This window comes from Aptenodytes forsteri, unplaced genomic scaffold, assembly GCF_000699145.1.
Source record: "Aptenodytes forsteri isolate BGI_AS27 unplaced genomic scaffold, ASM69914v1 Scaffold82, whole genome shotgun sequence".
NCBI classification, from domain to species: domain Eukaryota; kingdom Metazoa; phylum Chordata; class Aves; order Sphenisciformes; family Spheniscidae; genus Aptenodytes; species Aptenodytes forsteri.
Window position 1 is genome coordinate 393685 of NW_008795490.1, and position 16999 is coordinate 410683.

The 16999-nt window shown below is 35.9% G+C and overlaps 1 protein-coding gene across 1 annotated transcript in view; it reads left to right on the top strand.

Moving 5' to 3' along the window:
* Positions 1-16999, top strand: part of STXBP5 (syntaxin binding protein 5) — a 116956-nt gene that overhangs the window by 67678 nt on the left and 32279 nt on the right. Inside the window, exons 12-20 of the mRNA XM_019472623.1 lie at positions 3872-4026; positions 5097-5169; positions 7391-7538; positions 7948-8015; positions 9081-9121; positions 11723-11943; positions 13475-13653; positions 15465-15590; positions 16071-16222. Of these exons, the coding sequence (XP_019328168.1) occupies positions 3872-4026; positions 5097-5169; positions 7391-7538; positions 7948-8015; positions 9081-9121; positions 11723-11943; positions 13475-13653; positions 15465-15590; positions 16071-16222 (1163 nt within the window). The remainder of the gene's footprint in view (positions 1-3871; positions 4027-5096; positions 5170-7390; positions 7539-7947; positions 8016-9080; positions 9122-11722; positions 11944-13474; positions 13654-15464; positions 15591-16070; positions 16223-16999) is intronic.

A 16999-nucleotide genomic window follows, 5' to 3' on the forward strand; every position in this document is an offset into this window, starting at 1 on the left:
TTTCCTCCATTATGCTCTCCATATTGTGAAGCTGGACTGGGGGAAACAGGAGGACGTGAGGTTTTTTCTGGTTCTTACAGACTACCTGTTTATCCTCTAAGTTTGTGGGTTTTCTGTTGTTGGGTTGTTTGGTTTAAGTCTATTGCAGATAGTGCCTGTGAAGTCTCCAAAGACAAAGTTGTTTACCCTGCAATAGTATGTCTGTAGCTTATTTCTGGGAGAATATATGTAGGAAGATTACTATTGACAGTTGTCTTGTACCTGGGTGAGGAGGTCGAAAGGCAAGCTCTTGGTATATTCCTTGAGCAAACTGGCATAATTTTCCAATCCCAGAGCATAACGCCTTTCTTTTCCAGTCACTTAAGTTCATCTAAAATACTCCATCTCTTTGTGAAGCATTGAGTTCCAAGGTAGGTTACCTTTTGGTAGGTTGAGCTTGCTGAAATGGTTTCCATGTTGCCTTTTATGCATACTTTTCTGTCTAAAGTGAATCTAGAGAAGCTCTTGAGCTTCCTAATGCCATTTCCCACCTCTCCAGATTCAGTCCCTTATAGTATTTACTCTGGTTGATACTAGCATTATGATAAAATTGCCCGAGCTTATTCTTTGCTACTAGAGCCCTGTATAATAGAAATTACAGCTGAAAAGTCTCCCTGTAAAACAATCAAAAAGTGTATTGTCTTGGTAGCTAATGCAGCTGTCATTGACTAACTGTAGAGCAGTACCTCTTAGCAAGATGGATGTATATAATTGGGACCCAGAGTTTACAATAATAATGAGGTCTCCAGATAAGTAAAAGTTCTTGATCTGTTAATTTAGTTTGAATAGTACTATTTTGTTGTGTGAGCTTGTCGGTTCAAAAGCACACTTCCCAAAATGAATTTGTAATTTATCTTCACTACTACTTCAAGATTTCCAGTCTTAAGCTAAACTAACTCTTGAAGTCTTTTCCATCCTTATTATTAGGGATTAACTTCTTGACAAATTCACCCATGTTTGAAAAGTAAGCCAACTGGTACCAGTGGCCTGACTTCTGTATATACTGTTCTCTCTCACATCCAGATTGCCAGAAACTGACTGACATTTGATGGTTTACTTCTAAAATTGAGCAGAAACATCCTCCAGGGTTGTGAGCCACTCAGCTCTCAGTTGTATTATGTTTTCATACACTGCAAGACCTAATCCTGTGTTTTCTGAAATTCTTTTTTAATGAAACATTGCCCCCCTTTGTAGTGAATTTTTTATAGTGTTCCCCAAGTGATTTTACAGGTGTATCTGATGAGGAAATTAATGTAGAGGGATTGCTTCCATACATGCTGAAGCAGAACTGTTTCAAAGAAGAATTTCTGTCTTAGCAGCTGCTAAAAATGCTATATAGCAATTCTCTAAGAGCTGAGCACTAATTTTTGTTAAATGTTTTCCATTGTTTCAGGTAGGTAAAATGTAACTATCAAAGGTGGATCAATCTCATCTATTATGTAAAGTACCATTTTTAAAGTTATGCATTTCTATTTAACATTCATGTGCACTAACCTTTTAATGTGTATCACAACTGAAGAACAACTCTAATTAGAAAACACACAGCTTGTGTTCGTGGTAAATCCATGGCTTCATGAAAATATGAAGTTCATACACAAACTTCCATTAGTCTTTCTGGCAGACTAAAGTCAACTTTAATCTTTGACTCCTCTGTGAAAAATCCGTGTGACAGATCCATGTAATCCATATAATCTATTCTTAGCTCTTCCGTTCTTTGCTTCATAAAGATACAGACTCTGGCAAGCCTGCCCAAAGCAACCTGATTACCTTGAGAAATAAAACCAGGAGAAACCAGCATGCAGTTTTCACTGTGATGTATGAAACTTCAAAACTGAAATTTGTCACTTTGCTATTGTCAGATGATCTTTGTGAACCTGCAAGTCTAATTACTGCAAATTGTCCTGGCAGCATTATTGTTTAAAAACCTAATGATTTTGTGAAGACAAAAAATACTGCAATAAATCATTCCAGCACAATGAGATACTGCAAGTACATCACACCAGGATCTTTCTTTTCATTGACATCCTGAAAAATACCAGGTTAAATTTAAGTTTGTCGTTTTCCTGAAATCACTTCATGGACCTGACCATAAGATTGTGTGAAGTTCCAATATGAAGAATTGAGATTAAATGAAAACTTGGAGAAAACTTACTCCTTTTCTAGAAATACACTTTTGGCTACTGTTGGAGGCAGAATATTTGAAGTTGGTGGACCCGTGGTCTAATTTACAGCCGTTCCTTTGAGGTCTCTTCCTCAGCCAGCAGAACTCTTTGATCCTCTCAACTCTTCAGTCATAGGGCTTTCTGAAGGATCAGGCAGATTGTGAAATAATTGTAGAAACTGAAAGCTTATTTCAGTCTGCTTTACCTTAAATGCTACAAACACAGAGCACGTTTCAGCCAGGCCTTAAACTCATGAAGGGCAGCATGTGCATAAACTAAACCCGTCATGCGCAGTTTTCAAAAAGAAAGATGTACCTAACCTGTCATATTTGTGTTTCAAATGCTAACTAGTGAAAGCCATTTAGACAGTATGGGAAAGATGGTGTTATAGGAAAAGATAAAAAATAAAAGATCTCTTCAGCCTCATTTTCACAATATGTCAGGATGGCTCTTTTCCCCTACAAATTTTCTCCAGATACTGACATACTAGCTGCTTCCAAGGTAGACACAAACAAAGGGTAGTATTCCTACCTAAAGTGAGCATAAAAGTAGATCAGAGGAATTTCACTCTCTAAGTACCTATTTTTCCTCCAGAAATACAACCTGGAATTTGAGGCAATTGTCAATAATGGGTGAAATTTCTTGAACTGTATACTTATAAACAGCTCTTTAAAAGGTATTATGCTCTATTTTAAACATACAGTATTAAAATGAGTGACTTTCGATAATCGGGAAAGAAGAAAATACCAAGTAAAAAATGTTTACTTCATCTTGTTTTTCAATAAATGAAATATTAAACTGCATATTATGTGCATATTGGAGAAAATGTGAATGTATTTAAAAATATGTTTCTGTAAAGACTTTTAAAAAATTGTTGAGAGGAAGCCTCTAATCTCTTTTCTCAAGACCAGAAGAAATACTTTTGCTTTGCTGTACTCAGCCATTTAATTATGCAGTAGGAGTAGTCTGTGACACGGAAGTAGTTCCTTGAAATTTGTTCATGGTGGTAAGGGGGAAAATGGATAAAATGTCTAGAGTAAATGTGTGATGAGAGAACTATGGGCATTTATATATGACCGTGCTTCTTAAAAGATGTTAGGTCTTTGAAGTTTATCAAGCAGCTGGTTGCTTCTCCAAGACAGTCATATTATTGTGACTGCAAAATTACTTTAGGCTGTTTGCAAAGTTGTTCATCCTTCAAATGTTAGGGTGTGTGTATATATATATATTAGGGTGTATGTATATTATACAGGAATAAATGGGACTATTTCTTCCTGATCCTGTTGGAATATTTTATATTATGAAGTAATGGGGCTGTTGGCAAATCTGAATCTGCAGTTCAGTAGAAAAGAAACAATTCTAAAGTTGAACAAAATAAAAAAATCTCATCTTGGCAAACAGTTGCAAAGATTGGTTAAATAAGTAATGTAGAACGAAAGATTTGGAAAAGATGTCTTTTTCAGAAGACTTGAGTTAGTCTTCTAACTCTTGGTTTTTAAGTTTTGAAACACATACCCAAGCTACACGTTGCATGGAGGAGCTGGTTTGCATTATTCTTAATGTATCTCTGCTTAATGATACCTCATTGGGCAGCTTTTGTAACCTTATAAAGTTCAATCTCTTTTACGTATTATCTTGGCTTGATCCTAAATGCCTCTGCTTTATTCCAGGGAGCCTTTCATCATTCTCTCAGGAGGCTTGTCATATGACACTGTAGGAAGAAGACCCTGTTTAACAGTTATGCATGGGAAAAGTACTGCTGTGCTAGAAATGGATTATTCTATTGTTGATTTTCTAACCCTCTGTGAAACGCCATATCCTAACGGTAGGCCCTGTAAAGATTTTTCTCAGTACTTTCACCTCTTCTCTCTGGAGTTTTATCCCATCAGAATATTCGTTACTATTGCCTTTCTGTTTTATCTGTGGGGATCAGACTGCAGCAGCAATATCTGTTATCCCTATTCTCTGAAGTATGTTTTACTTCCCAAAGTGCCAAATAGAATAGTTTATTATAAAACCTCTTTTGCTTCTAGAAGAATGCTGATTATTGGTTGCGTGGTTTTTCCTTCTTTCTAAATCCCAAAAACGTGTGCAGACAAAAAGTAGCATGACAATTTTAAGCTGTACTTACTGCAGCAGATGTGTTCATCAATATTTGTTTGAGCACATAAGACCTTTCTAGTCAATGTTAAATCTTGATTAGCGTTTGTGTAGTACTCTTAACTTTTAGTGACATTATTCATTCCAATACTCACATGAATATCATCGCTAACCTGTAATCTCTCTTCTGCAAGGGGATTTTTTTATCATAGTTTAGGTAGTTGTCCCAAACTAATAGTATTATATTGCCAATGATGAGTGTTTTTAGCTGTCAACTTCCATCAGAGTATAAAACTGCTTAGCTGAGAATTTCAGGTCTGCCTGAAAGAGGACAAGATAAACTCTGGAAACCCTTCCAATTTTCTTATTTTAGTGTCAAGTCTGCTGTCTTTCAATATATTTTGTAAGCAATTAGAATTTAAACCCCACTGAATATGAGGAAAAGCAGTTTGGGAGTGGGAGGCTGTTATTGTTCAGTAATTGGCTCTTTCTCAAAAATACTGCTTATACAGGTTCCTCTGCGTGTTCCTTTTCCTGTTATTTGGGCTCTTTAAATGGTTCTGGCAAATTGGAAGAGAGTTGAGAATATTGAATTAAAGAGAGAGCATGGCTTTTCCAAACATAACTTGGAGTATTCAGGGGGGTGAGTGTATAAAGTATCTTCAGAAACTATAGTAATCTAAGTGGCTTTTCTACTCTTGACTGATAGAGTGCAAGGACTGATCACGTTGTTAAGGCTGTGTGTGCAAGAACTACGTTTACCAATAAGTGACTCTTTTTCTTTCTTCTTTTCAGACTTTCAGGAACCATATGCTGTAGTTGTTCTTCTAGAAAAGGACTTAGTACTGATTGACCTTGCACAAAATGGGTAAGAACCTTGTGTAGTCTTTTTAATGGTTGGCTGCAGTGATCAGCCTGTTGTTCTGCTCTATAGCTTTTTAATCTACCATAATACTTCTCTGTCCAGAACATAAAATTTTGAATATTAAATATAAGGTTTCTTCAGCGGAACTGAGAATCTTTATAGACCAACTTTTCTCAAGTTAATATGTAGTAGATCAATAGAATATTATGCGACTTTTTCCAGGCTTGACTGACTGACAGAAATTACTCACAGATCACTGCTGCTTTTTAATTATCACAGTTTTTATTTTGAAGTTGATTCCTTAGTGCTATGAGGGGAGCTTGGAATTTTGGGTAAGGGAGCAGGGGAAACAACTGTTCAGATAAGCCAGGTAATTTTGGCTGACACTTGAGTGTTGTCATCGCATAAATATTTGCTGATTTTATTGCCAAATGAATTGCTATCTGTATTGCTTAAAGTAATTCAATACTGATGCAATAAATATCATATACATAAAATTAGAATGGTAACATCGACTCCCTGGTTTACTATTGTGGTAAGAGGTTGCTTAAAAGTAGCATCCTATTACAGTTTTCACAACTAATACTTGCCTAACACATTTTGTGTCTCTTGTTACTTTGTCCATGGAACAGTCCGTATACTCTATTAGGTGGTGATTAAAAATTCTAGATCCTACAAATTTTTTTATTAAGGGTTTTGAAATTAGTATAGGCAGTAACACTAACTATTAAGGGATTAGTGGCAGAGGAACCAGACAGATAAGATCTTTGTAGTGTTCCTGATTAAAAGTCAGCAATGGTCAATGAAGAAAAATTCTTGTGAAGAACATCCCTCTAGGGCAAAACAAAAACCTGTAAATACGTATCCTCAAAGTCAATGGTGATACCTTAGATAATTAAGACTCTATTGAACTTGGAAGAAGGTCAAGTTTAGTCCTAATATCTCTGCAGCTACTGAGTGATTTCATTTAGATTTTCCCAATGTTACATGGCCATATGCCGTATCCAAAACTTGTTTCTCATATACCAATGGCATTAAGCTTCCGACATTCATGATGTTGAAAGATTAATAAAACAAGTTTTAATGAGCTTGAAATAAAAAGGTTTGTACAAGGCTTTTTCTTAAGTGAAATAGTTTGCAGTGCCTGAAATTTGAAGTTATGTTAAGGCTTGTTCCATTTCATGTTAAAAAATCTTCAGCAGTTATGTTTTTGGAAGACTTACAATGGTCTTTGTTAGGATTGACTTGCAAGGTATTAATTGTTAAACACCTGAAAAAAAGCAACAAAATTAACAGATTTTTTTTTTGCTACAGGAGGTTTCCTTTTGCCCTGTGTTGTCATGTGGATTTATCATATTTTGTTAAAATTAAGCCCCTTTTTCATTCAGTTTTTTAGAAGATTGTTTTAGCTTTCCAGATAAAAAGTTATTATATAAAGTTATTGGTATGCAGAATGTTTTCATCTGTTGTTGCTAATTTTTCCTTTAGATGGGTTGAGAAGCTGTGCCCCTTTTAGCCTCTCAAAAAAAAAGGAAAAAAAAAAAGCATATGCATAGTATGCATTTCTCTGGAGATAAATATTCTTTGAACACAGATATATTTACCTCTGTTATTGTTATTGGCTTTTTTCCTTATTAAGGTTCTGTTATTTTTCTGATGGAGGTGGTGGTGGGGTGGTATATGTGTGTGTGTTTGCTTCTAATTGGTAACTGAGTGTTGCTATCTGTAACTTTCAGAAAGTGATCTTGGAGTTGCAAGTAGGTTATAAAAAGTGCTGGACAACTTTCTGTCTGAGAACAGTATAATAATACAAAGTGAGAAGTGGAGTCTTCCTGTCTTTCTCCCTGGAAGAATAGACTGAAGATTTGGAAATAAATTCATAGCTCCATATTACTACAATTAGCACTTGGTAACTTCAGTTTTTCCACAGGCCATTAAAATAGTAAGCTTTTAAAAATATAAAACTATAGGGAATAGCAGTGTTCTAGAAATATTCTAGAAACAGTACAAACTTCAGGTTCCGTCTAGAGTACTACAGTATCTTGATAGTGTACTGGATGAGCAGTAAAGTTGCATAGTATATTTGTTCATAATTAATTTGATATACATTTATTTTCCTCTATACGAAAAAATCAAACTTAGTCTTTAGTGTTTTGCTTGTGTTCTGCACTTTTTTTAAAAATTTTTTCCTAGATTAACAGTCTTCCCCTTTCATCCATTAAAGGTACCCTATATTTGAGAATCCCTATCCTTTGACTATACATGAATCTCCGGTCACCTGTTGTGAATATTTTGCTGATTGTCCTGTGGACCTCATACCTGCACTCTATTCAGTTGGCGCTCGACAGAAACGTCAAGGTTACAGTAAGAAGGTACAACATCTAGTACATACATATGTATTTGAAAATACTGAAAATCAACAGCTCTAAACAATGTAAGAGTGGCCATACTAAGACCAAAGCTCCGTCTGACTCATTATCCTGTCTTTGACAGTGGCTAATAGCAGATATCTAGGGAGGATACAGCGTACGTCAAGCCTATAGTCATGCTTTCCTGATGTGCTCCCATCGATTGCCCTATCACTGGAAGCTAAGGGACTTCCTGGAGCAGGGGTGTTGTTTATAGCCCTTGTTGATTTTTTTTTCTCTCTGCAGTGCATGTGTCTAATTACTTTTTGAAGTCATGTGAAATACGGGAATCTGCAGTATCTGCAGTAATTTCAATGGCTTAACTTTGCACTGTATGATATTTTCTTCCTCAGTGTATTTGTTAATCTTCCAGGAATGGCCTATCAGTGGAGGCAACTGGGGTTTGATCACTCAGAGCTATCCAGAGATAATTATTACAGGGTAAGTGACACCATAGTGTAGTAATAACTTTCTTATCTGATTAAGTAGAAGTGAGAATATTTTGTTCCTCTTATAGAAAAAAATGTTCTAAGAGTGGTTTGAATGATGTAAGAAATTATGTTCACCAGACAAGTCATTTGCATAATCATCTTGAGGCGTTAACAAGAAAGTAAAGCAAAATGTGGAAGAGAAGGTAGGAACAAAATGATAGCACGTGTTCTACAGGGATTGTTATTATGATGTGGTATTGTGATTATGTATGCTTGCTATCAAATATCCTGGATGAAACTTACTTTTATTCTTTAACTTTTGGAAAACAGTCTAGTGTTTTAAAGCATAGGAAGTCCATTAAATAGCTATTGAGTTTAGTTCTCAAAGGGAAGCCAAGTATTTTCATTTCAAAAAGGACAATCAAATACTTAAATCTGTTCATTTTGATCTCTTTTGAGACTGATCCTTCTAATACTACTCTAAGGAGCATAAACAAAATTTAATTTATAACCGTGCAGTGCATCACTGAAAGTGAGAGCACTACTAAAGTTTTTTTAGAACAGCCCATTAGCCCTAATGAGGATTACTGTCACTTTATACATTGCAGAGACTTTGAGAGAAAGTCCTGAAAACCTAGTCATCTGATTCTCAATTTCAAGGACAAATAAACAAGTTAGGTGACTCATTTACACTGAAATACAGTATATTTAGGCATCTCCTTTGTAAGTGTCGCTCCAAATAAAGGGCATCTTTTAAGAAACAACACATGGTAAGGTATACCAAACTGCTTATGGGAAATGCAGGTAACTGGAATCAGTATTTAAAATGGTAAATTAGTATTAGTACAGTGGAATTTCAGGGAGTTAGCCTCCAAATGTTTTTTTAATCCTTCAGTCCAAAGTAATTGGGGCACATGTTCATAAAATACCGGCTTCCAATAAATTGTGAAAATAATGTCACTAAGAATATCAATAAAAATAGGATGTTAGCCATATTTTTTCTAATCAGTAGCAAAGAGGTCTAACACTCCAACTAACCATTTTACCATCTTATTAATTTTTTAATATTTCATAGGCATGCTGATGGGTCAATCAAGTTTTGGGATGCCTCAGCAAGTAAGTGTTTTCAGTAGAGATTTCTTCCTGTGCAGTAGGAGTTTTCTAAACGTAATGATTTCTCTAATGGAATGTAATTGCAGACTAGTGATTCTCATTATTTCCTGCCTCATGTAGAATCAGTAACTCCATAGGAAACTGATTTAAAATTAAATAAAATTAACATTATGTCTTAGTTAATTGTTTCACTGTTTTTACCACCTCAGTGAAAATGCACTCGTAGTCCAAGGGCCAGCTGGAATGCAAGAGTTGTAAAACTTTTTAGAAGCACATTAGTGAGCATAGAGATGCATAACAGGCAAATGCATTCCTTTTTAGTACAATTGAATTTCAGTAAGTTATTTCTGTCTTTTTAGACAGGAGAGAGGCATGTGTTTGTAAGACATCAGCTCCCCATAAATTACAGTATCTAAAAATGAGAATTGGAACCAGTAGTAGTTTCTGCTAATAAAATGATCTAGGCATTTGTGAAGAAAGGCAGGAGAACAGTAAAATAAAGACACTTTTCTTCGGTGGAATACTGGACAGGCCCGAAGAGTCTGATACTGTTTTACATTTCAGTTAAAGGGTCAGTTGCATCTGATGGTCTACACAGCTAACAGTGAGAAATGCAGTAAAAATTCAAATTAGAAGGGACTACACAGAGTTAGATGTCTTAATTAATCAACCTTACTCTTGGTACTTAAAAGCTGTCTGAAGCAATCTTGGAATCGTTATCAGTTGTCTTTGAAAACTTGTGGAAGACTGGTGAGATTCCAGAATGCTAAGGCATGTGTGGGTGTGGGAGGGAACAGATGCAATGTATATGTTTAAAAACTGGGAGGAGGAGTATTTGGAGTGTTATAGATCATTTCACTTTGGGGTGGGGGGGGGCCTGGGGGGGGGTGGGCACGGAAAAAACAAGCCTGATTGATTCTGTGTGCTTAAAAATTCTATTCAGCATAGATCTGTCAAAAGGAGAACCTTTTAAAGACATTTAGTTTCTTCCTAAAACAGATAAATAAACCTGTTAAGGGAGAAACTGCAATCATCCTGCATCTTGATTTTAAAACTTCTAAATCTCTCTAATGGCACAGTTGTACAGATGAACTAGGGGAAGTGTGATTCAGGTAAAACCACTGAAATATGGAATAGGAGAAAGGATGCTATAAATTGTTTTCCTATTGATATGATTAGTATTTGTAGCAGTGATTTGGGCCATTGACTAGAGAATATGCCTGTGAAGTTTGAAAGCAACACCAGGACAGTTGAAAGAAAATGTAAGGAAGAATTAGAATTACAACTGAGAATGATACTGCTAATTCTCCAATAGCATCCAAGACAGTTTATTTCATAGAATAGAAGCATAGAATCATTTAGGTTGGAAAAGACCTTTAAGATCATCAGGTCCAACCGTTAACCTAGCACTGCCAAGTCCATCACTAAACCATGTCCCTAAGCACCACATCTACACATCTTTTAAATACTTTCAGAGATGGTGACTCAACCACTTCCCTGGGTAGCCTTGTTCCAGTGCTTGACAACCCTTTTGGTGAAGAAATTTTTCCTCATGTCCAATCTAAACCTCCCCTGACACAACTTGAGGCCATTTCCTCTTGTCCTAACGCTTGTCACTTGGGAGAAGAGACTGACACCCACCTCGCTACAACCTCCTTTCAGGTAGTTATAGAGAGCGATGAGGTCTCCCCTCAGCCTCCTTTTCTCCAGGCTAAACAACCCCAGTTCCCTCAGCCGCTCCTCATAACACTTGTGCTCTAGACCCCTCCCCAGGCCCAAAACTGAACACAGTATTTGAGGTGCGGCCTCCCCAGTGCCGAGTACAGGGGCACGATCACTTCCCTAGTCCTGCTGGCCACACTATTCTGATACAAGCCAGAATATAGGATCAATGATTTACACTCAGAACTTATGTTCTGGGAAAAAAAAAATAATGGAGGTCTAATGGATTGCAGTGTCAGTGTTGCACAAAAAAAAATCATTGGGATAATTAAGTGGGAATATCTGTAAAATCAACATGGAATAATTCTTTCACGACTTTAAACTGTGGCAAGGCCTCACTAGAACAGTGCTAGGAAACACGGTATCAAGAAAAATGTGGACTGATCAGAGGGTAGCACTTTTGAATGATCAGACAGGGCAAAATAAAAAATTGGAGGAACTAGGGCTGTTAAGTCTAAGAACACAGGTGAAAGGCCATGGATTTGAAATACTGTAAGGAGAAAGGAAAGGAGCTTTACTTTCTCTGCCGTAGATAGGCTTAAGTTGTGGGTATGGCATACGTAACTAGATGTTACCGAGATAGAGATCCCTAAGTATAGTTAAGCCTTGAGAAGCTGTGAGGGCTTAGTTTATAACTGAAGTTTAGTATATATCTCTCAGGAAAGTGTTGGGTTTTTTTATACTAACTGATCCTGCATTGGGCAAGTGGTGCACTGCACGGGCAGAGTCAACGCAGATATTCAGTGCTTCTACTCTGCGCTCTTTTGTTGAATACAGTGGCTTTATCTATGAAGAGAAGTTTCTAAATTAAAAAAAAAACAACAAGAGAAAAATATCTGTTTAGATCAAAACTAACTTTTATCTCTCTTGGTTTGTTCCTAGTAACGCTGCAAGTACTCTATAAACTAAAAACAGCCAAAGTATTTGAAAAATCACGGAATAAAGATGACAGGCCAAACACAGATATAGTAGATGAAGATCCATATGCTATTCAGATCATCTCATGGTGTCCAGAAAGTAGAATGCTGTGCATAGCTGGAGTTTCTGCACATGTCATTATTTACAGGTTCAGCAAGCAGGAAGTGACAACAGAAGTCATTCCGGTAACTAGTACAACCATTTTTTAACTTTGTAGGATTTAGCTATAAGATGACTGTTGTAGCAATTTACTTCTTCATTGTCTTTCATTTTATTAGTGAAATGGACAAAACCAATTGCCTCAAAATGAGGAGATGTATTTTTGTGGAGGAAAAATAATAAATTATGAAATTCAGCAAAAGTGAAAATTGCATACCAAGATTTTCGTTTTCATTGGCTTTTTCAGGTTTTGCAGCCAATAAAAATTCTTTGTTCTATCTATCAAAGCAAATAGTGGATCAAAAATTTGCTATATCAAATGTAAAATGAAAACAGAAGTGAATGGGATGTGGAGTTGAAGAATTTTGAAAGCTTTTGAGGAGTTGATTCCTTTTTTTTTTTCCCCTTGATTCATAATAATTACCAACTGTCTTGACAAAACTTCTGCAGTATGCAGAACTGGAAGAGTAGAGGTGTGCCAGACGTGCCCTAAGGTCTGTTAAGGACTTTGCTGTATCACTGTTTTATTCTATATAAGATACAATGACGAGCTCTATTACAAGAGTTTGAGAAGTCCTTTGTTAAGTCAGAGACACACATGCAACTTTACTTACATGAATGTATGAGCTGAAAGCTAACTTGAAGCCATGTGAGTATAAAATGTTGTATGTTTTAAGTAAAGCATTAATTGTAATGTAGTTGTTTTTTCTCCCCCCTGCCCCCTTTTATTCTGCCCCCTTCAGATAAGTCTCATTTTAAGGAGATGAGGCATATTTCTGTTCCTTCTGGTGTTTACTTATGTACAAGTACATTCCCTTCTGAGGGAATAGTTTTTCTAAATGATTTCTACAAATCAGCCTCTAGCAAACTATTCTGCAGTACTAAGAATGCTTTAAAAAATACTGTATGTTTATTTGTTTCAGTCCATGAGTTAAGTTCTACTTTGCAGATGATGAGAATAAAACAGTGGAAAACTTTCTTTACACTGCACTACAATTAATACTAATATTGCTATAGATCCAGCAGAAGGAAATCTGAAATCATGATGAACCTACAGGTCTTTAAAATGTATGGTCTAGTTCAGTGCAACATCAAACATTGAACTAAGTCCCACATGTACAGTGCTACAACAGTATAAAGTGTAGCTGTCTGTATGCCTTCAGCTCTTCTTAGTTTTAGCATTCCTGAGCTACATAAAACAAGTCGTCTTCATAACTGAGAACTTATTATGTGCACAGAATGATAATTAAATGGGTCTTGTATCCAGTATTTAATTTCTTTCCAATATTAAGCAGCAAACAAATATTGGGAAATAAGTTAGATTTTCAAGTTTTAGCAATCTTCAGATATTCAGTCTGTAGTATAGTATGACTCTGTATTTCTGAAGACTACGTGTGTGTTTATGATGCACTGTTTATTAAATGACTTATCTTTTAAAAGCTGGAAAAGTCCTAGATGTCACTTATCACTGGTATCTTCAGTTGCACTTCATTTATTTCATATCTAGTTTTTTGAAAGGCAGAGTTTACTGATAAATTTTTTTACTTTAATTTACAGATGCTGGAAGTACGTCTGTTATATGAAATAAATGATGTTGAATCTCCAGATGGTGAGCAGGTGCCACCTTTACCAACTCCAGGCACAGGTTCCAATCCTCAATCCATTGTTCCCCAGTCTCATCCATCTACTAGTAGCAGTTCATCTGATGGACTACGTGATAATGTCCCATGTTTAAAGTAAGTATATTCTGTTATACTTTTGAGTGTGAAACCTTACAGGAATATGTGATGAGACTATATGTACTTCAATATTATTACAGAAATGTCATTGTTGGTGAAAATGTTTTATTTCTTAGAGCAACATTTTCCAAATGTCTGAAAGTTGAGTTCTGTTTTAAGAAATTAATATTGCAATCTTAGTTTCTTTAAACTTTATAAGCTCATTTAAAAATAAAAAAAAACTGAAAACTCTTACCTTGATTGCTGCCTGCTTTAGGAAACTTCGGCATAGATGTCAGTATAGTTACAGATGCTCATGATTTAGAGCAAACACGTTCAATAGCAGCAATATAGTTACTTTGAAGTCTTATTGTCCATTGAAATGAATAATCAACTTAATGTTTTGTGGCTGTCCTTAACTTTAGGCCAAGTATGTATGGATAGATTTCACCTGTTAGTTTTCCAGAGCCTTAGGTTTTTAGAGCCAAATCAGAAGCAATGAAAATGCTTACAAATAACTGAGAGGTAACTCTTTTTAGGCTTATGTATTTTTTCGTAACTCTTCAAGGGAACTACTTTGTGTTTTGGGAACAGGAAACAGAATTAAATAAGTGTCCCATTCTCATGGATCTTCATTTTGCATGATGCCTCATAGTGCTTGCAGTGTAGGTCTTTGACCAATTTTCCTATTTTTTTAAAATGGGAGTTTTTTCCTTAAGGTTCTTTGTGTGTGAACTTCTACTCATTTGAGAAATGGAAGTTAAAAGACAATTTTTTTTTTAACTCTTCTACAAGAGTACATTATGAGGCCTCTGAACCATCACCTTTTCCTTACGGAATGTACATTGAACTTCATTTTCAGATATAAAAATAAGATATGTATGTACTTTTGTTTTCTGAAGTTTTAAGGTACCAACTTGGATTTTAATTCTTTAAGTGAATCCATCCAGAAAACAACTAATTCTGATGGGGTTATTTTCTCTGTGTGGGATTTCTTGTATCTTATTGGTTGTACTGAGTCGCCGAAGTGCGTTTCTAAAGAAAACTGGATGGAATAGAAAAATTGGAAAATTCTGAATTTTTGTAAAATATTGGCAAACGAAAATATGCATTGCTGAGAATGAATGGGTAAAATAAGAGGAATTCAGGAACCGGAGGAGCTATGTTCTATGTAACTTTTTTCACCTTAAAAGGTGAGACTTAATCCCTTCTGCAGAACATTCATAAGTTTGTTCATCAACATGCAAACAAAATCTTTCCAGGAGCTTCAATTCCCCCATTCCCAGGTTCATTTCATACAACTGGTCTACCATTATAATAATTTAATTTGCTTTCATTTTTTTTCTACCATATCATCAGCTTTTTGTTTGCATTTCTCTCAATACATTATGCTTCCATTTCTTTTTCAGTATCCTTCTTCCACATGCACCCCTCACCCCCTTCCATTCTCTAAATCAGAGTTCCTCTGGGAACTCTGAAAAGAATGGGCAACACCTTCCCCTTAGACACTGAATGCCTTTATTCAAGTCAATGAAGCATGCTAACGCTGTTATGCCTTGCTCTGAAGAGGGGAGAAATGAAGTATTTGTGATCATTGCTCAATTAATTTTCAATTAGGTAATGAATCAAAAGGGCCCATAAAGAAATGAATGACCAGTTCCAATGTGGTTTTTTTCTGGTTGCTTTTATGTGTTTGTGTTGATTTTTTGCAATTTTCCAATTTTCTAAAGCCCAATGTGGTGTAGAATTTAATTAATTCTGAGCCCATAAGGAAAAAATGGAGACTGTGGAGAGTCGTAAAAAGATACCATGCTTTGTTTACTTTGCAGAGTTAAAAATTCTCCTCTCAAGCAATCTCCAGGCTACCAAATTGAGCTAGTTATTCAGCTAGTGTGGGTGAGTGGAGAACCTCCTCAACAGATAACCAGCTTAGCAGTCAACTCAGCGTACGGCCTGTAAGTATATTCTACACACTTTTTTCATTCTGTTAAAGTGGTTTAAAATTATCTACTAAAAATTAAGTCTCCATGTGTGTTCACATGAGCTGCACAGCAACACAAGAGACAATCAGTCTCCTGTGCTTAAAAGAGAATTCCTTTTGGATCATGGCAGATCCTGATGATGCAACATCAGAAACAAATCAGCATCACTCTTCCTCACCTGGCACTGTACAGCCAAGAGTAAGTGTCATTTAAGGCTCTGTCAGATAGGTTGGCAAGTACAATGGTGGTGATCTGTTCTACTCAGTGTCATGTTTTTACAAGAGAACAATTAAATGATACCGCATTCTGAAATAGTAATTTATAAATACGTGTAATTTAGAGTAATTCATAAAAATTAGGAAGCCTTAAAATGCTGAACAGCAAGAAATACCAATGTAAAACTTTACCAACATTTGATTAGCACTGTCTTTCCTTCCACTTCTCTTTTTCCAGAGTAGTTTTTGGAAACTGTAATGGTATTGCCATGGTTGATTACCTCCAGAAGACAGTGCTCTTGAATCTAGGCACTATTGAACTGTATGGCTCCAATGATCCTTATCGCAGGGAGCCACGATCTCCCCGAAAAACTCGGCAACCGTCTGGAGGTGAGTAACCCAAAACTTGTTTTAACCAACTGTGCCTTTCTTCTGAGCTTATCTGGGCTATTAGTGTATATTCTTTGAATACAAGCATACTTTTCTCCATTGTGGTTTCATTCTTTCTTCTTGATCTGTCCTTAATGTCACTATTGCAGGTTTGTTACTTCGTTTCCTTCAAAACTTGCTTAGTGGAATCTACTGATGCTTGATATCATTACCTATTTTTCAGTGTAATGTATGTTTTAAGAAAAAGCAGATGGGAAAACATTGTGTGAATAGATACAAGTATAAATGCACAATGGATTTATGCAGTTTACAAGATTTTTAACTTAACACAGCATGAAGAAGTAGAAGTATCCTGGTATTTCTGATAAACCTAGTACCCATATCACATACTTGTATAAACCCATTAATGTTTGCAGATAGCCAGTGTATCTGCTGGGATCTTTTGGCTTCCTATTTTAAACTTTGACTAGAAATGTCCCTGGTAAGCTAAAGCATGTTATGTTGTGTATGCTGTTATGTTATGCTTGAGAGGAAGCCTTTGATTTAAATGAACCAAATAAACTTCCAAATACAAACTGGTAAAATAAATCTTTTTTGAAAAAAGGGCTTTGTTTTAAAAATATCGTGAAGAAGGGTGTTCCGTTGCAGCTAAGGAGGAAAGTGACTTTTCAGTCGAAATGCCAAGCTTTTTATTGCCAAAAGGGAAATTTAGTATTTTTAAATTATTTTCTCATCCTTGTTATGTAGGTGGATACTTTTAAGTTAATTTAGAAAATG